Below are 27,880 nucleotides of genomic sequence, written 5' to 3'. Positions count from 1 at the left end.
ATTTAGCTAGTAATGCCTTCGTCACGCAAATGCATATAACATGATTGTTATAATATACAATACAGCTCGGTCTTCTTATTTCCTCCCGTCTCGCGGCACCATCATTTGTCGACTCGACAACAGGCCGGCAGTAGGCTACGTGCCCACCAAAGAGTGTAAGTACCGAGTTTGCGTATGTTATAATTAGTAGGTAGTCCACAGTAACTCTACTAAAATGTGCAACCCTCAAACGTGATTCTTTTGTTTATATGCATCAGTATGTTTGACTCATTAGACAAGTAAGTTGAGACGGTAGCTCTCGCGAGTGGGTGTGGTTTCAGCACTGACAGCGGACACGCCCCTAGCGTTTGAGAGCAAAGAGCTCTGCCTATTTTTTCGAGATTTTGATAACTTATTTCATTTACTTGCAGATTTTTTTAATCATTCAAATTTGGCTGGGTGGTTAATAACACATTTTTCTGTGGTGTGATAAGCTCAAAACACATACTTTAAAATGACTTTACAGGGATCACAGGTGTTCATCATTAGTTCCCTTATTAACCTTGTATTTAAGTTCCTGCCTTTTCACCCTTTAGTTGTCCGGTGTTGTTTGTGTTAAAGCTTGAAAAATGTGGTCACATATACCTTTGTTCAGTGAGTTTTTGTGGGTGAAATCCAGTTATTTCAGTAGTATTCCAAATGATTGGGAATTTCACGTAAGATTTCCCTATGCAGATTTAACAATGGATCGTTCAAGTGATTTTGCTTCATTGAGAAACAGAAAGCTGCTTGTTTTAAAAATGCCTTGTGTGTGAGTTGTGCTTCATACTATACTATTGACAACACTTTTTGCCTACAAAATTTTGCTAATGTGACCCCACCTGAAGACTTGGATAAAACAGCTGGAGTTGCATGGATTACTTTTACACTTTTTTTTTTTTAATAGTTTTTAAAACTAGAAACTTTTGGAATCTTTTGACTTTCATTGTATAGATAAAAACAGCTTAAACATTCTTCAAAATATCTTCATTTGTGTTCTGCAGAAGGGTGATCCATTTAATTAAAATTTTGCAAATTAATCCCACTATTTTGACATGTTAAGTTGACAGACATGATTTTAACAATAAAATGGCATCCCATATTTGAGACAATATGAGACTTTATTTATTTCTTCTGAACAGCATCCTCACTGATTCGGTTTCTTTGATTTTTGTTGCACTACAGAAATTTAGTGAATCCAGAATGAGGTGGGTCATATAAGATTTGCTCTATATAATCACATATATATTTACATCACCATACCTCCAAGCCTTTAACATTGACCAGCCCTTCCTATGTATTTGGGCCAAGGACAGACTAAACCATTTTGAAAAAATTAGGGGTTAATGGGAATCGACAAGAGGTTTGTCTTCCACATATGATCAGCTGCTCAAGTAGAATACTAACATCTGCCTTTTCCAGTATCATATTTTTTCTTTTTTTTTGGTTACTCTGATTTTCTGCATAAAGAAAGTGCCCTCTGATTTTCTTGCTCACGTAAATCTCTCACTAATTTTCACTCTTCCCTGTTTTGCTCATGTTCCGTGTCATCCTCTGCATAATGATATTAATGGATCCTTGTGACCTCTGGATTAGCAAACATTGGGCGTTTAGATCTAAGGAAGACGCACTCATAATTGATATGGCATGGGTATTAATTACAGAACATTTTATCTAGGGCAAAGCTTTCACGGTCCTAAACTCTGCTTGTTCAGTGTACAGTGGCTGACAGAGGCATTGCTAAGGCTAACTGAATGTTGGAGGGATTTTGGAAGATGGAGAGTTAAAGAAAGAGCAGCAATGCAGTGTGGTTGTGTTGTTTAAACTTGTCATCTCATTAGACTCCTTAATAATTGATAATCTCTCCCACATACTGCCTCTCTCTCTCCATCATGCATGCGTGATTATTAATTAAGTGTTTGCTAAAGCAAGCATCACTATTACTATTGCTCATACATAGGATTAGTCATTTGAACAAAACATGACATTTGTATTATTTAGTGCATTCTAATTACAGACATGAATGAAACCTCAAAACAACCTTGATGATAAAACGGGCCAAAAATTTCCACAGACTTACAATGAAGAAAAGGACCCAACCCATAGATTCCATTTCCTAAAACATTATTAGCCAACTATGATTGTAAGTTCGCTTGTTAGTAACATCGTTTATTAACATAAAACCACAGTTTCAACGAACATTTGCAAACAGCATCGCAAAGTTGTGTGGCTGGAACTACAGGTCTCATCCTGTGGTTAGAAGTATAGTTTCTTTTGAGTATGACATGGACTGTGTCCGAAAACTTAAAAATGCTGCCTTTTGCAGGATGCATTTCATGGTAGGAAGGCATCAAGGCATGTCTGAATCCAATGTTAGCTTCACTTCCTGTCTCATGAGATACCTTCATCTGATCGATTTTTGAAGGCAGCATAGATTTCCTTTGCTGGATTTGATATACCACAATCCTGTGCTTTCCATTCTGTGACAGTTGAGCTAAACAAATAAAGATGGCATCTGAAAGTTGCGGTTGCTTCCCTCTTACGGATTATGACATAAGAGGGAACTCGCAATTGAATCAGACATCTGTAAATAAAGTAAAACAACAGAGAACAAAAATAGTGACAGTTCTCCAAAAGTGTTCATTATGTACATCAAAAATCTGACATTAGATACAAATCTGACAAAAATGTAAAACCGATTAATAATCAGAAGTACTCTGCTCCACCACCTGTGTGATGTCATGAGTTACATCACGGTACTGGAAACGGACCTCAGGGTATCATAGGGACATATCAACCACAAATAACACCTTAGCATTGTAGCAAGCAACACACCAACAATCACTCATAACACCTTAACAACCATATAACAATACCCTAGCAGCCACAAATAACATCCTTGCATTGTGGCAACACACTACTACTCAGAACCCCTTAGCAACACCCTAGCAACCACAAATAACACTCTAACAAATGTGGCAACACACCAACAAATCACTCAGAACCCCTTAGTAACCTAAAGGAACAACCTATCAGCTACAAATAACACCCTAGCATTGTGGCAACACACTACCATTCAGAATCTCTTAGCAACCATATAGCAACACCCTAGCAACCATAAATAACACCCTAGCATTGTGGAAACACAATAACTACAACACAGAACACATTAGCAACCACAAACAACACCCTATAGCATTGTGGCAATACATCAACAATCACTAAGAACACATTAGTAACCATAAATCAACCCTCTAGCAACCACAAATAACACCCTAGCATTGTGGCAACACACCAACAATCACTAATAACACATTAGCAACCCCACAGCAACACCTTAACAACCACAAATAACATCCTAGCATTGTGACAACACATTAACTACAACTCAGAACACCAAATGACACTCAAGCATTGTGACAACACACCAACAATCACTCAGAACACATTAGAAACCCCATAGTAACACCTTAACAACTACAAATAACTTCTTAGCATTTTGACAACACATTAACTACAACTCAAAACACCAAATAACACCCTAGCATTGTGGCAACACACCAACAATCACTCAGAACACATTAGAAACCCCATAGCAACACCTTAACAACCACAAATAACTTCCTAGCATTGTGACAACACATCAACTACAACTCAAAACACCAAATAACACCCTAGCATTGTGGCAACACACCAACAATCACTCAGAACACATTAGCAACCCCATAGCAACACCTTAACAACCACAAAAAACATCCTAGCATTGTGACAACACATTAACTACAACTCAAAACACCAAATGACACCCAAGCATTGTGACAACACACCAACAATCACTCAGAACACATTAGAAACCCCATAGCAACACCTTAACAACTACAAATAACTTCCTAGCATTGTGAGAACACATTAACTACAACTCAGAACACCAAATAACACCCAAGCAGGGCTCTCAAGTGTCACGCATTGAGCGTGACAGTCACTCATTTCGGTCTTTTGTCACGCACTCCCGCCACACATTGTATTTCTCACGCAGAAAAACTATTTATCATATATTTAATATGCCGCAGCGCCCAAAATGTATCTGCTCTCTCTGGAACCGGGAAGGAATCAAGCGCGTCTCGAACCTGCCACTTATCAGCCAATCAAAAAAAAGAAAGAGGCTACACAATAGCCAATCAGAAAATAGCACTACTGTATCTGGGTAAGACTTAATGCAACAACCAATGAAAAAAAAAGCATAATCAAAGAGCGACCATTAGTTCCACAAATACAGACACGTGCTCCCACAAATAAATTAATTCAACAAAAGTAACCTCTTTTGCTACATATTTTTAATGGTTTAAATGTGTACTCTACATGTCTGACCACTTACGAACTCTCATTTAGCCTACTATATGTTGTGTACACGACTAATGTGCCCAACCATCAGCTATTAATTATTTACTTTTAGATCACAAAATTGTTTACAAGAGAACAAATTTCTTCATTGATCTAGTCACTTAATTTTGCTCTTAGAATGCACTAGATTCATGCATTTAAATTTAAAATGTACAAAATTTTGTACATGCCCCCGGACCCCCCTAGAGGAACCGATGTCCACCCACTACAGTCTCACAAAAAGATGTCACTCTTGCCTGTCTCCAAAACTTGAGAGCCCTGCCCAAGCATTGTGGCAAACACACCAACAATCACTCAGAACACATTAGAAACCCCATAGCAACACCCTAACAACCACAAATAAAATCCTAGCATTGTGACAACACATTAACTATAACTCAGAACACCAAATAACACCCAAGCATTGTGACAACACACCAACAATCACTCAGAACACCTTAGCACCCACATAGCAACACACTAGAAACCACAAATAACACCTAGCATTGTAGCAACACACTAACATCCACTCATAACACATTAGCACCCACAAATAGCACCTTTATTGTGGTGATACACTAACAATCATTCAGAAAACCTTAAAAAGCACATACAGTAGCGACCCCCTAGAAATGACAAATAACACCATATCATTGTGGGCAGTAGGTTTTGCACAGGCAAACACCGCTCATATTTCTAAGGATGCAGATGTATTATATAGTTCTATGTAAAAATGGAGGGTTACATGTTATTTTAAGGTGTCCTTGTTACAGTGTAATTATACTGAGTAATATTAATTAAAATGTACTTATTATAGGAATAGGGTTAATTGCTTGTAATAATGTATAATTTACTGTTATTACTAAAGTAAGTAGATGTAACGTAAAATAAAGTGTTACCAAATGCAGTTCTTTCTGTCATTGTAAGAGAAGAGACATATATAAGAAATTCTCTTCTTAATTCTGTCCAGTGTAGTGCTTGATCCACATTTCACATTTAAAAATGTGCAAAAAGAGACATTTAGTTATTATTTTTTTCATTAATATTTAGAAACTAAAACTAAATTAAAGATGTTTTTCATACAGTAAGAGCAGAACGTCCAGCCCAGTCTTTATCGTTTGTAGAGTACCTCTGTAGTGGAATTGGAGCCCCCTCAGTGAGATGTAGTTCACACAGTAGGAGTGTGCTATAGCAGCCTGCGTCACAGGTAATAACAGCAAGGTCAAAAAGCTGATGGTCATCAGAGCTGAACCAGAGCTGCTCGGTCGAGCAGACAGAGACACTATCCTGTATGAGACCATAAACCCATCATCACTCACTGCATGCTAGTGAAGAATGAGCTGCGTGTCCTAAACCATATTATATACGATTTTGTTTTATTTTTTTATGTTTTAAAAATTACATTTTTTTTATCAAAATTATATACGATTGCAAAAATTGTAAATGTATTTTCAATTACACATATGAACAACCAGTCAGTAATGATACTGATTTAATATTCACAAACATTTAAGAACATAAAACATTTCTAGATTCATTTGGAGTTAGACATTGCTGAAAATAATTACTTGTGGTTCAGTATTACTGTTGATTCAGTAGCAGCTCTGATGGATTCATTGAGTTCATTCAGTGAAGGATTTATTAGTGTTTTTTTCCCCTGTTGTAAATCGATGAATTTATACAGTCAACAGTCAATATGATACACTGATACACAATATGATACATTATGATACACTGTCAATATATTCTGAACTGGCAGGCTCACTATTATAACTTATTTTAAATCTCTGCTCTAATGATTTGGTTTGGTTTTGATTTTTATCCTGTTGATTTTTCCACAGAGAGACACTAAAGGGCAGTTTCTCTTGGATCATGTGTGTAACTACTACAGCCTGCTGGAGAAAGATTACTTTGGCATCAGATATGTGGATCCAGAGAAACAAAGGGTAACTACACATTCAACACTCATAAAGTTCCTTTTGACCCCAGTATTCATTTAAGGGGTGGTTGATTATGATTTCACTTTTTTAACTTTAGTTAGTGTGTAATGTTGCTGTTTGAGCATAAACAACTTCTGCAAAGTTACGACACTCAAAGTTCAATGCAAAGGGAGATATTTTCTTCTAAATAATTCTCTGTTTAAGGACTACAACGAGCTTCTTCCTGGGGTAGTGACATCACTAGCCCTAAAATTTACATAAACCCCGCCCCCGAGAACAAGCAACAAAGGGGGTGTGGCCATGTTGGGCTGCTTTAGAGAAGAGGAAGAGTTGTTGTAGTAGAGTGTTGTTATCATGCCGTCATTTTACACCGGACTGCTTCACAAACGAGGTTCAATTCAACACAAAATATTAACATGACGGCACATGCTAGTCGATGAGTCTCCACAGCAACTACATACATTTATCCACTAACCATTCAGAAAAGTCCAGTTTCATTCTAAAAGTTGTAACTTCTTCCTGAGTCTCTCCATCAGTGTCGACTCCGGTTTGAACAATGTAAGGCTGAACACCGTTACTGACAATCCTCATTTTGGCTGCATGAGATTCTCCAGCTTTGTTGTTGTTGAGCAACGAAGCGTTTGCTGTTAAAGCTCCGCCCTCTTTTAGAAAGGGGGCTGGAAGCAGCAGCACATTTGCATTTAAAGGGACACAATCAAAAATGGCGTGTTTTTGCTTACACCCAAATAGGGGCAAATTTGACAAGCTATAATAAATGATCTGTGGGGTATTTTGAGCTGAAACTTCACAGACACATTCTGGGGACACCAGAGACGTATATTACATCTTGTAAAAAGGGGGCATTATAGGTCCCCTTTAAATGAATTCTGACCTAAAAGTTTATTATAACTACAGCAGATATACTGTGGCTCCATCATTAAACTCATCAAAACAAGTGTAATCTGTGATCAAATTCTGCAAAGTCTTTTACAATAATTAAACCTCAAACATACATACAACTTAAAATCCTGCTTCCTCAGTGGCAAGTAGGTCCATGTACGGTCCGTGTACATTTGCGTCCATTCGTTTTCCTTATTTAAACCAAAAATTAAATATGGAAAATGCGATGAATAACACTGATGAATAGAATTGGGAGATACAAGCTAATTTTCCTTATGCAAGATTATCTTTTTTTTTTTTAATAATATAAATGATATACAACTTGTTTTTTAATATATAAAAAAGCTAAATTTAATTTCCAGTGTTTTGCGTCATACACACAGACGCTAAAGCGCCGTCTAGTGCCTTTTCCTCTGGCGTCAATAGAATGACTCACTTCAAGAGCCTGCCTAAATGACATTGATTAATTTTCATTTGTTAAATTAATATTATTATTATTTTTACATTTATATTTTAACCTAAACATTACATTTCTAAACCTTAGTCCTATAGCCTGTTGTTTAGCGCTCTAACATGATCGACTTCCCGCTTGTGGTCTCAATCCCATTATTTTGCTTTTTTCTCTATTTTATAGGCTATGAATAAAGGCCAAAAAGACATCTTAATTACTGTGACTTTTTCGTCTGGCTCTGTTAGGTGTTTTATATTGTTTTATATTGAGAACGTATGTGGGATTAGGAGTCACTTATGCTGTTCAAATTGAAACAAATTGAACATTTGTTATGATTACAAAATTATACCTGAATTTGTGATTTTCATGACAAAATTCCCATGCCCTTTGCCTCAGTGGAGGTTTGACATGAAATATTTCTCAATTCTCATTAAAAGCAATGCGTTACGGCCGTGTCGCTGGACATTATACACTTTACGTGGCTTAATTCTACTAGAACAACAACCAGGGAGAAACTATTTTCTCGCACATTTTCTTGTCATCAACAGCATCTAAGGCTAAGACAACGGCAACGTAAACAAAGTGGAAGGACAATATTTTTATGTTAAGCTTTTATAACGGTTTTCTATAACGCTACGTTGAAAGCGCGTTGCCTTCATATTCGGCCTGACCTGCTTGTCTGCACATCTTTATTGGTCATTTAATATCAGTGTCTTCATAACTTTGTTTTATTTTCAAGGAAAAAGCTTAACATGTTAATTGTGTTCATAGTGGACTATAGCCTAAGTAGTGAATTTGCTCTTCCAATATCACTATCGCTGGACGAAGCGGGACATAGGCTACTGGTTTGCCACCAGTATAGCATTCTCTTGGACATGTGGCAGTATCGGACCCCTCGTGAGAATGGGGTGGAAAAGTCAATTATTATCATGTTTCAGAGACATGGCTCTCGAAAGTGTGGGAGAAACGTCTCGGTTACGCATGTAACCCTTGTTCCCTGAAGGAGGGAACGGAGAAGTACGTCAGTAGTGACCAACGAATTGGGATATCGCTAGAGAGCCCTATCAGCTTCGAGTGAACTAAAACAAGCCAATGGAATTGGCGTGCGATATTTGCATAATGCGCACCGCCTCCGACAGGTGTATTATAAATAGGAAGCAGATGCAATCACACTCTGTTTTTCGCTGAGGAGACAACTGGTGTCCGCACAACAGCGAGGGTACAGAAACTGTGGCAACATGATGTACGTCTCCGTTCCCTCCTTCAGGGAGCGAGGGTTACATACGTAACCGAGACGTTCCCTTTCAGTCGGTCACGTTCGACGTACATCAGTAGTGACCGACGAATTGGGATCCCAAATAAAGCGCCACAGTTACGAAACCCCTTCCAGTGCCCAGTGCAAGCTCTAGCCACCCGTCGCACCAATTGGACGGTGAAGGGGGCGAGCTTACGGCGAGAGAGTCTACTGCTGTTCCGACATACCCACTAAGTAAACTAGACTACACTGGGGAAGCAAACCCGTAGGGGACGCTGCGGAGGCCACTACCTACCCAATGGGGGAGGAGCTTACGTGGAGAATACACATATGGACTGGCCCTGGGGGCAGTACGCATATGGAGTCCCTGGGATGGCTCCACCTGGGTAGGGGGAGACTCATCTGACAGGTGACAGCAGAGCTGGCTCTGCTAAGGGAAAGACACAGACTCGCCCGTAGGGAGTTTTAAACCGTGGATGATACACATATGGGACCACTCACGTAGAGGAGTCACGACATATAGGCCCCAGCCAACAGACAGCATCAGCGATGGATGTAGGCCTGGCATCAGACACTCCGCAATGTCCGAGCCTAAGGGGGAGGCGGAGGAACTCGACAGGGTTCGCCAAGCGGGGAACACGACTGGAGTCAAAATATCCACGCATCCGGCCCAGGGGGCGGGAATGGCATTGCAAGCCGACACTACCGGCTAGTGGAAGCGAGTACACGGGAAGATAGCGGCTCTACACGTAGGCTATAGAATCTAGCGAACGTGTTAGGTGTCGCCCAGCCCGCAGCTCTAAAGATATCTGTCAGCGAGGCGCCATGAGCCAACGCCCAGGAAGAGGCCACTCCTCTGGTGGAGTGGGCTCTCAACCCAAGCGAGCAAGGCACGCCCTGGGAATCATACGCCAAGGCGATGGCATCCACTATCCAGTGGGCCATCCTCTGCTTGGAGACAGCCTTTCCCTTCTGCTGGCCTCCGTAACAGATACAGAGCTGATCTGAGGTCCTGAAGCTTCGCGTTCTGTCCACGTACACACGCAGAGCGCGGACGGGACAGAGCAAAGCTAGGCTCCTCCGAAGGCAGCGCTTGCAGGTTCATTACCTGATCTCTGAAGGGAGTGGTAGGAACCTTGGGCACATATCCGGGCCAGGGTCTCAGGATGACGTGAGAGTCACCGGGCCCGAACTCTAGGCACGATTCGTTGACCGAAAATGCGTGCAGATCCCCTACCCTCTTGAGAGAAGCCAATGCAACCAGGAGGACGGTCTGAGAGACAGTATTTTTAACTCGACTGATTGCAAAGGTTCGAAGGGCTGACCCCGGAGAGATGTAAGAACCAGGGTCAGATCCCAAGAGGGTATGGAGGAAGGGTGAGGAGGATTTAGTCTCCTCACCCCCCTCAGGAACCTGACGATCAGATCGTGTTTCCCCAGGGACTTACCCTCAACTGCGTGGTGATGTGCAGCGATAGCGGCAACATACACCTTCAGGGTGGAGGGAGACAGCTTTCGCTCCAACCCTTCTTGCAGGAAGGAAAGCACGGATCTGACCGAGCATAATGCTCCCCGTCCTCCCTGACCTTGCACAGGAGTTGTGCGAGAAGGCTCACTGGGGGAAACGCATATTTGCGCAGACCCTGGGGCCAGCTGTGTGCCAGGGCATCCGTGCCAAGCGTGCCGCCGGTCAGGGAATAGAACCACTCGCAGTGGGCAGTTTCTGGGGAGGCAAACAGGTCTACCTGGGCCTCGCCGAAATGCTGCCAAATCAGCTGGACCGCCTGGGGGTGGAGCTGCCACTCGCCCGCAAGTGGAGGCTGCCATGGGAGCTCGTCGGCTGCATGGTTGAGCACACCTGGGACATGAGTGGCCCGAAGGGACCTCAGATGCTTATGACTCCACAGCAAAAGATGGTGGGCGAGTTGCGACATGCGACGGGAGCGTAGACCACCTTGATGGTTGATGTACGCAATGGCTGCAGTGCTGTCCGAGCGGACCAGTACGTGCTTGTCTGACAGCAGCTCCTTGAAGCGGCCCAGTGCAAGACGTACTGCTAGCAACTCCAGGCAATTGATATGCCAATGCAGTTGAGGCCCCGTCCATAGACCCGATACTGCATGCCCGTTGTACTTGGCCCCCCATCCGGTGGCAGAGGCGTCTGTGGAGACCACAGCGTGCCTGGACACCTGTTCCAGGGGCACTCCAGCCCGCAGGAACGAGGGGTCTGACCACCGGGTGAGGGTGCGTTGGCAGCTCGGTGTCACGGGAACACGGAGCGCACCGCGCTGCCACGCCCATCTCGGACCCGGCCGCGAAGCCAGTGTTGAAGCGGCCTCATATGGAGCAATCCGAGCGCCATTACCACGGCTGCAGATGCCATATGCCCCAGGAGCCTCTGAAATAGTTTCAGTGGGGCCGCTGTCCTGCGCTTGAGCGTGCTCAGGCAGGTCTACACCGACTGGACGCGTTCCTCGGTGAGGCGCGCAGTCCAGACAACCGAGTCTAGCTCGAGACCGAGATAAGAGATCCTCTGCCCGGGGGAGAGTTGCTTCGAAGACGCGCTTCTGCGTGAGCATCTTGAACGGCAACTTGTGAAGGTACCGGTTCAAGACGCACAGATCCAGGATTGGCCATAGCCCACCGCCCTTTTTGGTACAATGAAGTAGGGGGCTGTAAAACCCCGACTTCATATCGGCTGGAGGGACCGGCTCGATTGCATCCTTCACCAGGAGGACAGCAATCTCCGCCCGGAGAACAGGTGCGATGTCCAGTGACACCTGAGTGTAGTGGACACCCCTGAATACCGGGGGACGCTGGGCGAACTGAATCGCATAGCCGAGTCTGATGGTACGAATGAGCCAGCTGAACAGGCTGGGGAGCGCTATCCACGCTTCCAGACACCGAGCCAGCGGGACCAAAGGCACCACAGACGCACCGGGGGTGGGGCAGCGAGGCAGAGTACGGGGACCCGACTCGGATGGCATGGGAGCGGCTCGGAGTGTGGTCAGACTCTGCAAGGCAGCAGTGCGTATGGGAGCAACGCACTGGGCACGGCCTGCACCATCACACTGCCACCTGCTGGCGATGTGAGGGGGGGCTGCGCGTGACAAGGCAGGGCCTCGCACGCTGACAGCCGCAAGCAGAGTACGGGGACCCGACTCGGACGGCATGGGAGCGGCCCGGAGTGTGGTCAGACTCTGCAAGGTAGCAGTGTGAATGGGAGACGGCACATGGGGTGCGGCCTGAACCACCACACTGGAACCTGCTGGTGAAGTGAGAGAGGGCTGAGAGTGGCAAGGCGGGGCCTTGCACACTACCAGCCACACCCTCTTGGGACCTGGAGGATCAGATAACAGTTCTATTCGTGGGTACCGCTGGACTCCGGAGAGCCAGCGGCGGAACAGACCAGAATTCTCCTTCCTCCGGGGAAAGAACTGTTTACTTCAGCTGCAGGTCACCATATCCCCAGGACTGCCTCCTGCTAACCAACTGGGTTGGTTGCGGGGAGAGTGGGCTGGGTTTTAGGCCAGCTTGTGAGATGAGCACATCGAGAAAGTGTACTTGACGATGACACATCCCAGCAAGACTAGCCAGGGGTGTTTCCGGACCACCATGGTGGACATTGTCTGGTCAGAGGCCTGCGCTATGACCTGCATCATGCGTAGCTCAATCCTGACTCAGAACTACCCACATGAAATGAGTGCTTTGGCCTACCACGGACTTGCCGGGGGCCAAGACCCATGCAGGGCAGAGGTGGTGTGCCCGTAGCACTGCGACCCCACCCTAAAGGGTAATGAGAGAGAAAAAACTTGTAATGCAGATTATGGCCCCCTTGGCGTTCCATATTTAACACCAAAGAGGCTACAAAACTGCCAAGTTTTTCCATGCACGTCCGGGCACAGGGGGCGGGGCAAGGCGAGTATGCGACACACAACGCCCCCAGGGGCACGGGAAAGCATGGTTGTCAAGTCTGAATCTGATTTAGCATGAGCACATCACGACTGGGACGCTCAGCATCATCTTCATTTTCAGAGCCCAACAATACTCTCTCCAATGTAGCAGTCGACATCTGATCCTCTGCTGGAGCTCCGACTAAGTGGCTAGGTCCCTCATGAGAAGGACCAGCAATCCAAGCAGAAGCTACCAGCCATGTTGGACAGTGAACGTGGCCGTCCAACTGGATGACACACGGCGCACTGGGCGCCGACGTGGCCATGTTTTACTAAACATGAACCATCCACGGACATAGTCACAACATGTTTGCGATGCACTAGAGGAGTGGGGGGCCCATGGAGAATGGCTCGGCGGGTATAGCCCCACTGTGATCCTCTGGTCACCCAGGCTTATTAACCAAAGTAGTATTTTTCTTATTCAGAAAAATAAACTAGATCGGGGAATAAGTAAGGGGACTCCAGGCGCTCGAGTCTCGACCGTGCATCTAAAGCGCCAGACGGCGCGCAGGGTTGCCATGGCAACGCGCGCTGTCAGCCGGCAGCTCGACGGCACACGGCGCGCTGAACGCTCAAGCCCTTACGAGAAAGGCGAGATAAACAACGCGCTAAGCAGACATGAGAGAAAGTGATTGTGGCCGTCAGTGAGGATAGGAAACGACCGCCTCCAGAAACGCACAGACAGAATGACGTCTTTTAGAAGGGGAAGAGTCAGCTCTCTCGTGCTGAAGCACACAGGGAGTGACGCGATGTGTTCAGGTACACCACTCCCCAAACACACCGGGAGCAACCGGCCCAAATCGCAACAGACAATTGTGTTTTATATGGGAATTCAGTTGCTGTTAAAACAGCAGTTGAGAGCTTAAGCTCAGGCTCCCCGGGAAGCTCGCGACCTCGCTGTTGTGCCTTAACACCAACACAAACAGACGCTGAATCTTCAAGGCTGTTTAGTTTCACTCTTGTGAAGTCTGAAGCTGGACACCAACTGTTGGCTCCGAAGCGAAAGACAGAGTGCGATTGCATCTGCTTCCTATTTATATACACCTGTCGGAGGCGGTGCGCATTATGCAAAATAAGTGAAGATAAGATAATATGCTGAAAATAAGTCAATATTTATTTTGTGCACATGAAATTTGTGTATCCGGTTTTAATTTAAATTTTGGTATTCACCATAGCATTTAAAAATACAACAACCGTTTGTTTTTTGTTTTTCTTGATAAAAAGGAATGGATGCAAATGTACACGGACCCAAGTACAATACGTATCAAAACTTTGGGGTCCGTAAGATTTTGTTTTGGTTACACTATATATTAAGGTGACGTTATTACAGTGTAATTACTTACACAAAAGTGCTGAGTTATATTAACTAACTACATGTACTTACTTTAAGGTTAAGGTTTGATTTAGGGTTTGATTTAGGGTTAGTTACTTATAATTATGCAGAATTTACTGTTGTTACTATAGTAAGTAGATGTAATGTGTAACTACACAAACTAAAGTGTTACTGAAGTCTCTTATGCTCACCATGGCTGCATTTTTTTTTTTTTTTTAATACAGAAAAAAGAGTAACACTGTGAAATATTATTACAATTTAAAATATTATGTTGGATTTTTAACAATGTAACAATGTAAAAGTCTTTAATGACACAAAGCAACCTTGCTGAATAGAAGTATTAATGTCTTACAAAAAATAAAATAAAAAATCTTACTGACCCCAATCTTTTGAAGAGTAATGTAAACGCTCACAAATCTTTCATGCACTTGTTTCTGCTCTGTCACCAGGGTAGACATCCTTAAGTAGCCTTTTATACTGGCTTTAAATTCTGAACAAAGTTACCATGACAACCCACCAAGGGGTTTTACCCTACTGTATGTAGAACAATGTTTCTTCAGTCAAGCAGAAAACCTCCCAGCAGCACTGTAGTGAATTATTTACAGTCATTTATGTTGTAATATTAATGACCGTTATCGAAAAAAGGGAGGGTTCATCAGTGGAAATGTTTACGATCATTTCCTGAGCAGGATGCTTATCCAAAGTGCTGACCATAAACATTTTTGATTTGTCACCATCTTTACTTGTCAGTGCACAGCAATGAATCATTTCTTTCTCTTGTCATTTTTTACAGCATTGGTTGGACCCAAGCAAACCAGTAGTGAAACAGATGAAATGTAAGTTTTATTTATTTATTTCTTGCCCTCAAGGTGGCAGCAAGTCACATTTACTGTTGTTCGTGAATTTTTGTGGACAAAATCAGTTTCAATGGGAATTTTGCATAAGGTGGATACATTTTCCAATGCATATTTCGCAAACGGGTTCAAGTTGGTCCGATGGATTTTTATTTGCTTTGACCAACATTAAGCTGCTTGGTTTGAAAGTGACTAATGTGTAAACTGTGCATCTCACATGGCTATTTACAATAGACAATCATGGATTTTTTGCCAACATTTGCCAATGTGACCGCACTTTTACATAGGTTAAAAGGTTAGTTCACCCAAAAATGAAAATTCTGTCATTAATTACTCACTCTCATGTCGTTCCAACCCCGTAAGACCTTTGTTCATATTCGGAACACAAATTAAGATATTTTTGATGAAATCTGAGAGGTATCTGACTCATCCATAGACCGCAATTTAACCACCACTTTCAAGGTCCAGGAAGGTACTAAAGACATTGTTAAAATAGTCCATGTGACTGCAGTGGTTCAACCTTAATTTTATGGAGTGACGAGAATACTTTTACTGTGCAAAAACAAAACAAAATTGACCACTTTATTCAACAATATCTTCTCTTCTGTGTCCTATGCTGTTTATGTTCAGCGCTTCCAGGGTCTATGTCAGAACACCGGGAGAAGATATTGTTGAATAAAGTCATTATTTTTGTGTTTTTTTTTGCACCCATAAAGTATTCTTGTCACTCCATAACATTAAGGTTGAACCACTCATGTGGTCACGTGGAGGTCAAGGTCTTACAGGTGTGGAACGACATGAGGGTGAGTTATTAATGACAGAATTTACATTTTTGGGTGAACTTACCCTTTAAACATCACTCACATTCAGAAAATGTAAAAACAAATTAAGTTTTATGTAAAATTACAGAAGGAAGGTGAATGAACACATAGCGGAAAAGTGACAGAGAGAGATTGTAGACAAGTGACGTCAATGAAATCAGTCTTTCCCCTGAGCTCTAAACTTCTCAGACTCATTACGTTTATCTTTGAAGACTTCATTTCATTCTTCACCAGAGGGGTTTCCCTCATCTCATGGATTAATATAATCATTTTAGCTCCCCTCATGCCCTCGGTTACAGTTCTCTGCATAATCTGTCTCACATTTACTGGCTTGTGCTCAAGTGGCCTCTCTCTCCCCTCATCTGATTGTTGATGTTGTGCTGTTTTCAGGTCAGCAGCCATACACTATGTGCTTCAGGGTGAAGTTCTACCCTCAGGAGCCAATCAAGATCAAGGAAGAGCTGACAAGGTAACAGTTCTCTGATCTAATGTTCAAATTGCATTGGAATAACATAAAAACAACCCCGGCCAGTCACAGTATAAACAGCTCTGAATCGTTCAAGTCAAGTATATGAGATGGAGGATTCTCTGGAAGAGATTTGCATTTTAAAAACGCCTCCTAGGCAGATTGTTCCAGTTTCATTTGGAAAGAGCATGTTTGCTTTGCTGCTGAAGCCAGAACGACTGATCTGTGGCTTCTTTCATGTCAAAGTAACCAATGTGATCTCATTACAGTGTATCTCACAAAACCTGTCAAGAACATGTACGGGTCATATTTCACTCCAAAATCAGAAGAAAGAAATGAAAAAATAGATCATTATTTATAATGATATAATGTATAATATATACATATACACACACACACAAATTTTGTTATTCTGGTTGAAACTCTCTTCATATCCTGATAGTAATCAATAATACAAGTGGTCTAAATATTGAAAAATATATCTTCTGTGGAAGTCTCAGGACAAAAAAAAATGTTCGTCCTATCCTTGCATTTAGTTCGATTGCAATGATAAGATGTCTTACCTGCCAGTCAATATATGTGTTTCCATACCTCCTCGCACCTGCTCACGCAGACATCACATGTCATTAGCATGTTCCGTACTGGACTTGGATTTATTCATTTCTTAAGCAGAGATGAGTATGACGAGGAACTGAACTTAACTAGCAATGACGAAGACAACTTGGAACTGGGCTGAAACAGCAGAGACAAGGATGATGTGGAACTGGGCTTAACCAGTGATGACTGATACCCCCTTTCCACCAGCATGAACCGGATGCTAGTTCAGAGCTAGTGCTAGTGCCAGTTCGGAGTTGCTTCAACTGACGAGCCTTCTGAGAACTGGTTTGCCTTTCCACGGGTTAGAGAGCCAGCACAGAGCCAGGTGTTACGTAACTGTATACGTCTCATATTTCACAGCAAAGCTAGTGCTGCAGCGCCAAACACAAACATATCAAGCTTGTTTGAGACCACAAGGAGTCGTATGCTCTACAAACACACCCGCGGACCTGCGGCATGTCACCTGCAGAATCGATCCACGCTGCTCCGATGCATCTCGAACAAGCCTTCCCTTAACAATCGCAGATGTTTCACTACTGTTGATGCTCATGGCTTTAGGAACCTACATCCATTTGTATATAGACAGAGATTACGATCGAGCTGCTATTAGCTTGATTAGCTGCTATTTCAAAAATCTCGCAAGTTTCTGGTTGGTCACGGTAACCCCGCCCCCAGCCCCTGACGCAAGCGGTCCTTACTTCTAGACCAGCAATGTTTTGGTGCTACTTACGAACCACTTTTCCTGGTTCGGAGCTGGTGCTTTGTGTGTCGAAAGACAAAGAACTGATTTGAAACTAGACTCTAGCTGAACCAGCAAAGACAAATACCCTTTTCCACCAAGGCAGTTTGAGTGCTGGTTCAGAGCCAGAGCCTAGTTTCAAATCAATTATACCCCCTTTCCACCAGCACGAACCAGGTGCTAGTTTAGAACCAGTGCTAGTGCCAGTTCGGAGTTGGTTCCACTGACGAGCCTTCTAAGAACCAGTTTGCCTTTCCACGGGCTACAGAGCAGCACAGAGCCAGGTGTTACACAAACGTGTTGGAGTCGCTATGTTTGGATGCTGATGTAGGATTGCAAAGCCATGAGCATCAATAGTAACGCAACGTTGGCCATTGTTGATGAAAGGCTTGTTCAATATGCATTAGAGATGCGCAGACTGATCGACGTGTGACATCAGAGTGCCACGGGAGCGTTTGTAGAGCATATGACTACTTGTGCTTTTGGATCGCTCTCGCGGTGCTTTGATGTCATACGCCGATCGGTCTGTGAGAAGCCGATCTCAAACAAGCTTGGTGTGTTTGTACGCTAGCATTTCTGTGAAAGATGAGATGCATACAGTGACATAAGACCTGGCTCTGTGCTGACTCTCTAGCTCGTGGAAAGGCAAACCGGTTCTTAGAAGGCTCGTCAGTCGAACCAGTCCCGAACCGGCAATAGAACTGGTTCTGAACTACCACCCGGTTCATGCTTGTGGAAATGACGACTTGAAACTGGGTTTGACCAGCGATAATGAAGACAACTTGGGTCTGGGCTGAACCAACAGTCACAAGGATGACATGAAAATTAATAAGTATACTTAATTAGAGGGGTATTCAGTATTATTTCAAATACACAGTTTGTAAGTTAGTCGGGCCGATACCAACACCAAACGTCAATCAGCATTAGGGGGCGTGTGACAGTCAAGGAGAGAAAACAAGCAAGTGGGAGATTTGAAAATAAGAAGAAAAAACATCAGAACGAGGGATGGGACACAATACAAAAGAGCTCAAAAGAATATCACTGGAATGAAGGTTTATGACTTGGCAAGTGCTTTAGGACCCACGTTTATATTAGAAACGCTTTCCAGCGCTGGAGAGAGCTAAGAGGGAAGGCCTGAAAACAGACGCGGCTGCTTTGATTCCTTGTGAGTAACACTGGGTTTTGATTGCCTGGAGCTGCTGTGCTGTTGGCGATTAACAAAAAACTCTAGTTTGTATTTACTCTTGTGTACAGTACATTCATTGTTTGTGCTTCCTTGTCGTACGTTCATCATCTGCGCTTTATTTTTCATGAAGCATTTTGTTGCGTGTCAGCTGTGATAAACAGATAGTGAGAGTTTTGCAGTTAAACTACTAGACACTGGTAGTGCATTCACTTCACATGTCAGGAGAGATCGGGCCGGGGTTCGAGACTGACTCTGAGCAGGGTGGTTAGGATTGGATCGTGAGTTTTGGAGGTGGAGCAATGAAGAGAGGCATGGGTTTGTTAGGGTTGATTTCAAATATCAACAATGTTCAATGTCGAATTTCAGAAATCGTATACGGCACCTTTAATAATACTTAAAAATACTATCATACCAACATGATTACAAAGATTTCAAGAACTTTTATTTAAAAGATTTTTCTTTTCATCATTTTGGACATCATTATTTTTCCATAAATGAATATGAAACATGTTTGTGTTACAGATCCCTTGTTTCCCTGGACTCCATTTCCCAGTATCCTCCTGTTCTCCACACCTGCACTCACTTCCCTCGTCAGTTCCTCATCATCACTCATCACCTGCACCTGGACTCTATTGTTAGCACTCCCTTTATATTGCACTCACTCCCTTCACTCCTCGTCCGTTCTCTGTTTTGTTAAGGTGTCTGTCTGTTGTTCATTGCCATTGTTTGAAGTAAAGTCTCTATTATCGTGGAAATCCGTATCTGCCTCATCTCTCTACCAGCCACCCGTAACAGAAGAACGGACCCAAACCGACCGGATTTTCCACGAAAAAAAAAAATGGAGACTTTCCCCAGCTCCCTGGATCCAGCTCCTCCATCGCCTCTCACCCTAACAGCCGGCGAACGCATTATCGGGCTCCTGCAGGTAGGACGTTCGCTGGAGAGGTATGTGGAGGAGTTCGTTGAGCTTGCTTACTTGTCTAACTGGCCCGACGCTCAGTTGATCTCCCTGTTTTTGGATGGATTGGATGACGACACTATCCGTTTTGATGAACCTGTTTTTTGTTTCTCCTTAAGCGAAACTATCAATTTAATTTTGTGGTTGAATGGCTCCAAATTCTTAGTGAAAGAGGTTCAGGATCAGTGTTGTCGTCCGGTCCATCCAGAAACACGGTTGGCCGGGCCAGTTAGTCAACCTCCGGCTTCCTCCGCACACCGCTCCAGCGAACTCCCTGCCTGCCCCAGGCTGGACCCATATTCCGCTACTGGGCCCAGTAAGCGGAGGAGGAGGAAGAAAGCGGCCCCAGTATCTCCAGAGCCCGCTCCAGTATCTCCAGAGCCCGCTCCAGTATCTCCAGAGCCCGCTCCAGTATCTCCAGAGCCCGCTCCAGTATCTCCAGAGCCCGCTCCAGTATCTCCAGAGCCCGCTCCAGTATCTCCAGAGCCCGCTCCAGTATCTCCAGAGCCCGCTCCAGTATCTCCAGAGCCCGCTCCAGGATCTCCAGAGCCCGCTCCAGTATCTCCAGAGCCCGCTCCAGTATCTCCAGAGCCCGCTCCAGTATCTCCAGAGCCCGCTCCAGTATCTCCAGAGCCCGCTCCAGTATCTCCAGAGCCAGCTCCAGTATCTCCAGAGCCAGCTCCAGTCCCCACAGAGCCAGCTCCAGTGCCTGTGGGGATTTTAATTGTATTTGAGGGGATGAAATGGCCCTCAACCCCAGTCTCCGCCGAGCCAAGTTCTCCAGTCTCCGCCGCCGAGCAAAGTTCTCCAGTCTCCGCCGCCGAGCAAAGTTCTCCAGTCTCCGCCGCCGAGCAAAGTTCTCCAGTCTCCGCCGCCGAGCAAAGTTCTCCAGTCTCCGCCGCCGAGCAAAGTTCTCCAGTCTCCGCCGCCGAGCAAAGTTCTCCAGTCTCCGCCGCCGAGCAAAGTTCTCCAGTCTCCGCCGCCTACGAGCCCTCAGCTCCAGCCGCCGCCGCCGAGCCCTCAGCTCCAGCCGCCGCCGCCGAGCCTGCCGCTCCAGCCGCCGCCGCCGAGCCTGCCGCTCCAGCCGCCGCCGCCGAGCCAGCCGCTCCAGCCGCTCCAGCCGCCGCCGCCGAGCCTGCCGCTCCAGCCGCCGCCGCCGAGCCTGCCGCTCCAGCCGCCGCCGCCGAGCCAGCCGCTCCTAGTATGGTCTCTGTGATTGAACTCTCCAGCCCAAAGACTGTTTTCCCACCCAGCCTCCCTCTCCCGCCGCCTCCCAGTCAGGTCTCTACTGCACCTCCACCTCAAGCCCCCTCGCCCAGATCTCCACCTCGGACCTCTGGGCGATTACCTTCACCCCGGCTCCAACCTCCCTCTGCTCCACCGTTGCCCATCAGTCCTCCAGCTTCACCAGTCTCCATCCTGCCTCCACTCACACCTTGGTCATTCATCAGCCTGCCCTCCCCTCTGGACTTCACTCCTCCGTCTCCGCTCCGTCACTCCGTCCCTCGGATTCAGTTGGCCTCCTCACTCCCCCCGGTGTTCGTTTTGTTGGCTGTCCTTCTGCTTTCACTGCGGCCTTCTGGAGCCCCGGCTGCGCTTCGGTCGGCGGAGCCTTCGGTTCCGCCATCACCCGCCAGTCCTTCAGCGACGCCTGGGCTCAACGCCTCGAAGGCTTCGGCTCCTGACCCGCCATGGCTGCCCGCTGCACCTGACCCGCCATGGCTGCCCGCTGCACCTGACCCGCCATGTATGCCCGCTGCATGTCTGGCTGCTGCACCTGACCCGCCTTGGCGTCCGTCGGCACCTGACCCGCCATGGCTGCCTTCGGCTCCTGACCCGCCATGGCTGCCCACGGCTCCTGACCCGCCAAGGCTGCCTTCAACCCCTGACCCGCCATGGCTGCCCACGGCTCCTGACCCGCCATGGTTTTGGACCTGCCCCTGGAGACCTCCACTCCAGTTTACTCCTTCCCCTGCTCCGGTTTGAGGTCTCCAGGGCGCCCGCCCCTCCCGGTTGTTACATCTACGGCGCGAGGACGCGCCTACCGGGAAGGGGAGGTACTGTTACAGATCCCTTGTTTCCCTGGACTCCATTTCCCAGTATCCTCCTGTTCTCCACACCTGCACTCACTTCCCTCGTCAGTTCCTCATCATCACTCATCACCTGCACCTGGACTCTATTGTTAGCACTCCCTTTATATTGCACTCACTCCCTTCACTCCTCGTCCGTTCTCTGTTTTGTTAAGGTGTCTGTCTGTTGTTCATTGCCATTGTTTGAAGTAAAGTCTCTATTATCGTGGAAATCCGTATCTGCCTCATCTCTCTACCAGCCACCCGTAACAGTTTGCTCCTCAGTTTTATTTAAATCGGATTTTTTCTTCCTCAAAAGGAAGCAAAAACATTCTGAATAGACTGTCAGTGTCAATGTGTGTCACATATTCCTCTTACATTATCAGAGAGCAACGTTCCAAACACAAGCGTTGCTAATTCTCTCAAACACACACACACATACATGCACAGACATCTGCATAGATACACAAACACACACTCACAGATTGTTAGTGTGACTAAATCATTAGTGCTGCTCTCAAAACATGGTGCTCAGTGCATGTACACCATCTGAACTGTCAAGATAAATGTATTTGTCTTTCTTGATCTTCCATGCTTTCTCTGTGCGCTGGAAAACGAGAATGTTCCCGTGGCCAGACAGAAGCTTTAGAGAGTGCGAGGCGTATGTGTGTGAGAGTATTGGGGAGCCCAGATTGTCAGAGTTAAATGGTTACATCCTGTGAAAGAGAAAGAAAAGGTTTGAAATGGACGCATTAATGTGTCCGTTCATGCTATTTTCTGCTCTGTACCAGAGTTTTTCCTGTTAAAACTCAGTTTGACACAGAAAACATCTATATTTTTTTCCTACAGCTCTCTCTTTAATATTTAATGTAAGGAACGGATTTGAGTGCGGTGGGTTACAAAGAGCGAGAATGGCGAAAATGAAACATGCAAGTACACAAAAGCAGATGCAAATGTTTGGCCAATTCATTGCAGTTCCATCATATAAACTTCATAAATCACCATGAAATAAAAATGGACCCGGTTATTGCGAATGATTCCTATGTGATCTTATATAATTTTTCATCAAATGTGAAAGAACTTACTCCACCTCTGAAATGACTTCACTGTATAAAATCAAGTCCTTCCATCGACCCTAATAATTTTTTTATTGCTTGAATATCATGTTTCTCTTGGAAATTTGTCACATTACCCTTGTGAAGAAGAAGTGCACTTAAGTGTATTGAATATAAACTTGCATTGTACTAATTTGCTTACTAAAGCACATTTAAAGTACTTGATTATAATTATTATTCAATATTAAATTTAAAGTTAACATATTTAAGTGTACCTAAATTGCAACTTTATCATTACAAATGTGTAATTACAAATATATTTAAATACATGACTTACAAGTTTCAAACAACAAAGTATATTAGTTAATATGAAGATGTACTTAAGTCCTATTTAAGTAGGTTGAAAAAGCACTCTAAACTTCAACCAATTGCATTTAATATAGTTAAATTATAATAAAATTTCATTTAATTGAAATTAACCTGTAATTTAGTGTCCAAAAGCTTTGTATTCAGTATGCATATAAGTACTGTATATTCTTTTAATGTATATTATTTGCATAACAAGTGCGCTTTTTAAAGTATGGTACAGTACACTTCTTTTTCCAAAGGAAATTGAAATAGGTTGTAAATTCCCTTAACACTAGTTTTTTTTTTTTTCTTTATGCATCGACTTGGAAGAAAATTATAAATAATGTAGAACCATTATGCATTTTCAAGTTTGACCATGATTTAAAAAAATAAAATAAAATATTGAGCTCCTACATACCTAGAAAACAACTTAATGCACTTCTTTGGTACTTTTTTAAAAATTAAGTAAAGATTCTCATAGGTATTATGTTATATTTTAAAGTACATGTCAGTATTTCGTCTTAAATGTCATTGCCAGTTCAGACTTACCTGTGTGAGGTGTATCATGTGTCTACACTTATTTTTAGGCCTTACAAATGTAACATTTCTTAAAGGAAACAGTAGTGTTTAGCGCTCAGTTCCTAGAAATGTTAGTGTATTTAAGCAGGGCTATTTTGCCAGTGAGCACAGACCATCGGGTAGACATTTCTGCTCTGAAAATCAGAAGATGATGCCAGAACTGAAGGGTATCAACATTTTATTTTTATTAAATACCAGTCAATTGCGATACTAGAAGGCCATTCTACAGCTGTCAAACTTCGAGACAAAGCATCCATTCAGTAAACTGCTGTTTTAGATGTTCCACACATTTTGGGGTGCTGTTATTGTTACTGATGTGTTTGTGCTTACTGGTCTATAGGACAGACCCCTATGGTAACTGGTTGTGCAGTTGTCCCTTACATGGGTAGTTTTTTTAGATCCAATTTCGAACAGCAAAAATTACATTGAACCTGACATTTTCAACATTGTTCAATTCTAAATAAGACTGATATTTTATTTTGCAAATTCAGTGTGAACAGGCAGATTAGAATTCAAGTGATTTTCAGTGTAAATCTAGACTAACTTGAAAATCATTATTATGCACATAATCTACCCTTATGAACTGCACTATATGATGTTGCAGAAATTTACATTTTGTTTAAAATACTGTATTATAAACTGCTTTTAACAGTACCAATGAAAAGTAACTACAAGTTAAAAGTTAAAATAAAAATGCATAGATTTAAGTTTGGAAGTTCTTGTTTTTAATATAATAACAAAAATATTTTTGATAATATTAGAATTAACATATTGGGTCTTACGCATACATTTTATTCAGGAAGTTGATTATTCAGACCATTCTCTGATATGGGCCACATTTAACATTTGGTATTGGGTACTCTGGCTTCTCTTGTGAAAAAGAAGTGTGCTTAATTGTACTGAATGTGCATTCGAAGGTACAGCAAATATTAAAATAAATAATATGAACTTTCTAATAATGTCAAATTAAGTTTTCCTTTGAAGTACATTTTAAATTACTGTTTTAATAATCTTTTGTCATGCTTGATTAAAATTTTAACTGTAGCATGTTCAGTTGACCCTTCACAAAGACCCGCCCCCCTTAGTTACTGTTGCTTTGTCCAACAAGCCGTGGCGCTGTCACGCCACACAGAGTGAAAAATACATTGCGGAGCAAAGAGGATACTGACAACACGTCGACAGACAAGACAGAGCAGGTTACTTATGATATTAAACAAAGTCCCAGCTTTCAAATGGTGTAATTTTTTAATAAATTCGAACAATAAAATCCGTTTTGTGGCTTTTTAATGTTTCTTGACAGATCGCTGTAGCGCCTCAGCTCAAACGGCTCTTGAACCGATCTTCTCTTCCTACTAGTTCAGTTATAGCATCAAATAAACATGAATGAACATAAGAAGGAATGTTGTTTCAAGCGCTGAAAGATGTAAATATACACCATTTTTTTAAGTTTAAGTCCACCAAGGTTAATCTTCTAACTCCTGACTGCTTTGTCGGACAAAATGGCGGATTCGGTGTTCTGACTGGTTAGATCACTTGTCAATCAAACTCCTGGCGAAGGGTCAATTAAAGTTAATAAACAGTATTTACTAAATTGCAACTTCATCATTACAAATGTGCAGTTACAAATATATTTAAATACATGACATACAAGTTTCAATAGAAATTACATTAAAGTATATTTTAGTTTACCATAAATGTTTGTCAGCACATTCTGCAGTTCACTTTAAAAGTATTTAAAGATAATAGAAAAAAATGTGAAATTACATACTGTATAAAGATGTACTTAAGTTCCACAAGTGGAACAAGAAAAGCACTTTTAAGTTCAACTGATTGCAATAACATGCAAGTGTAAGGTGGTGTGGTAGCCAAAGCTCACAAAGAAGACTTGTGAGTAAAAAAACAAAAAAACAGAATTTCTTTTATTACATTTATTTAAATTTAAATGTATTTAAACACACAGGAGATCACTGGAGAATAAATATCAAGAATTTAGGAGATTGCATACCACACATGAACAAAAACTGACAAGAAATATACTGAAACAGAGCTTTAAACAAAGGCAAACAAAGGAAACTAAACAAGGCGCAGGTAAAACTAATCAGTAATGAACAAGTAGTAACCATAGCTACTACCTAAAGAATAATCAGGGACTCAACTGAAAGGGAATACAAGTAACAGAAGCACAAGTACAAAATGACATCTAAACTGAACAGAACTTTCACAGCAAGAAGCTGTGCAACTGTTACACCTTCTTGTGCTGCAAAGAGGAAAAAGAGCAGCCTCTGTTTCATCTCCTGAGCCTGAATGCCGTACAAAAATTCTGCTTTACCAGCATCCGAAAGTGTCCAAAAACATAAAGTTTGCACTTAAGTATATTATTTTAACCTGTATTGTTTGCATAAGAAGTGCTCTTTTTGAAAGAATGTTAAAGTGAAGTAAAGTACTTCTTTTTCACAGGGGTTTTAGTGTGAATGCAGCCAAAGAGATAGAATCCATGGTGAATGTTTCATGTTGAAATAACACTAACGCTCTTTTGAAATATCTCCTCTCTTGTTGTTACTCTGTGTCAGGTACCTTCTGTACCTGCAGTTGAAAAGAGACGTGTACCACGGTAGGCTTTTATGCCCGTTCGCCGATGCTGCGTACCTTGGAGCCTGTATAGTGCAGGGTAAGAATACAACCTCATCTTCATACAACATTTACAACCAATCACACATTTCATTACATTTTGTTATGTAACCAAAGCTTGAGAATGATTTGATTGACAGCTACAGTAGCATGGTGTTCCTGATAAATTTTCTTCTGGAACCTTTTTAACTAATGAGCAGTCATATTTCAAACCTCTTTCCATATTTCCCTGCTCAAAGTGAAAAACAAAGAGAGTTTCTCATGGATATGAACCTCATTTAGGCCGCATTTACATTACATTATTCATTATTATGAATCGGATATGTGCATTTGCATCTGCAATGTAAGTGGACAGATCAAATATTCCCAAATAGTCGTACATCATTGAAAAAGCAACGGTGGGAATAACTCCACCCACCATTATATGACTCTTTTCAATGGTGCAATGGAGGATGAAGGCTTAACCCAATGTTTTGCTGACCTTTAAAGATGGTACGGAAAGTAAAAGCTTGTATTATCATTTCATCAGCATCCAGTGCACATTTCACCATTTTTACTTCCTTTTTGGCCTAAGCCTTTCCGGGTCAGTAGGCTACCTTGGGTTGTTTCACCAAGTAAATAGTTTAAATGCAAATATCAGATATGGGTCACTTTTAAAAGAAGATGTAAGCTGCTTTGTTTAAATAAATAAATAAAATAAAAGGATATAGTCAACAAATCAGAATTGGGCATCAAGACCTACAGTGTAAATATGGCTTTAGATCAGGAACAGATGAGAGTCTTTTGTTTTAGATTCACAGATGTCTTAACAAGCTTGTTAGATTTTTCATGTGTTAATTTGATGAGTTTTAAGGCTGTTTGTCTTGTTCTAGCTGAACTTGGGGACTATGATCCTGAGGAACATCCTGCTGACTACATCAGTGACTTCAAGCTCTTCCCCAAACAGTCCCTCAAACTAGAGCGCAAGATCATGGAGATCCACCAGACTGAGCTTAGGTGAGAGAAAAAAAAGAAAGAAAAAAACCCACAAATTTATTCCTGTGATAGCAAAGCTGAATTTTCAGCATCATTACTCCAGTCTTCAGTGACACATGACCCTTCAGAAATCACAAAATCATTCAGAAATGCTGATTTGCTGCTCAATAAACATTTCTAATTATTAACAATGTTGAAACTATTTTTGCTGCTAAATATTTTTGAACAGAAAGTTCAAAACCATTTATTTTATTTTATTTTTTACAGTGTGAAAGTCTTTACTGTCACTTTTGATCAAATTACAGTAATGCATGTTTGATGTATTTTTTTTTATTTTATTTTGAAATGTAGTGTATGTGTAACATTAATACATAT

The 27,880-nt window shown here is 42.9% G+C and overlaps 1 protein-coding gene across 1 annotated transcript in view; it reads left to right on the top strand.

The window, feature by feature from the left end:
• The window catches only part of frmd3 (FERM domain containing 3), a 79,738-nt gene that overhangs the window by 14,214 nt on the left and 37,644 nt on the right, over nucleotides 1–27,880 (top strand). Inside the window, exons 2-6 of the mRNA XM_067394041.1 lie at nucleotides 6,240–6,344; nucleotides 15,024–15,066; nucleotides 16,296–16,374; nucleotides 26,473–26,570; nucleotides 27,403–27,526. Of these exons, the coding sequence (XP_067250142.1) occupies nucleotides 6,240–6,344; nucleotides 15,024–15,066; nucleotides 16,296–16,374; nucleotides 26,473–26,570; nucleotides 27,403–27,526 (449 nt within the window). The remainder of the gene's footprint in view (nucleotides 1–6,239; nucleotides 6,345–15,023; nucleotides 15,067–16,295; nucleotides 16,375–26,472; nucleotides 26,571–27,402; nucleotides 27,527–27,880) is intronic.

Source organism: Chanodichthys erythropterus, chromosome 9 (assembly GCF_024489055.1).
Source record: "Chanodichthys erythropterus isolate Z2021 chromosome 9, ASM2448905v1, whole genome shotgun sequence".
NCBI lineage: Eukaryota > Metazoa > Chordata > Actinopteri > Cypriniformes > Xenocyprididae > Chanodichthys > Chanodichthys erythropterus.
The sequence above is the reverse complement of the archived record's forward strand: the minus strand, read 5'-3'. Positions and strand labels throughout refer to the sequence as shown.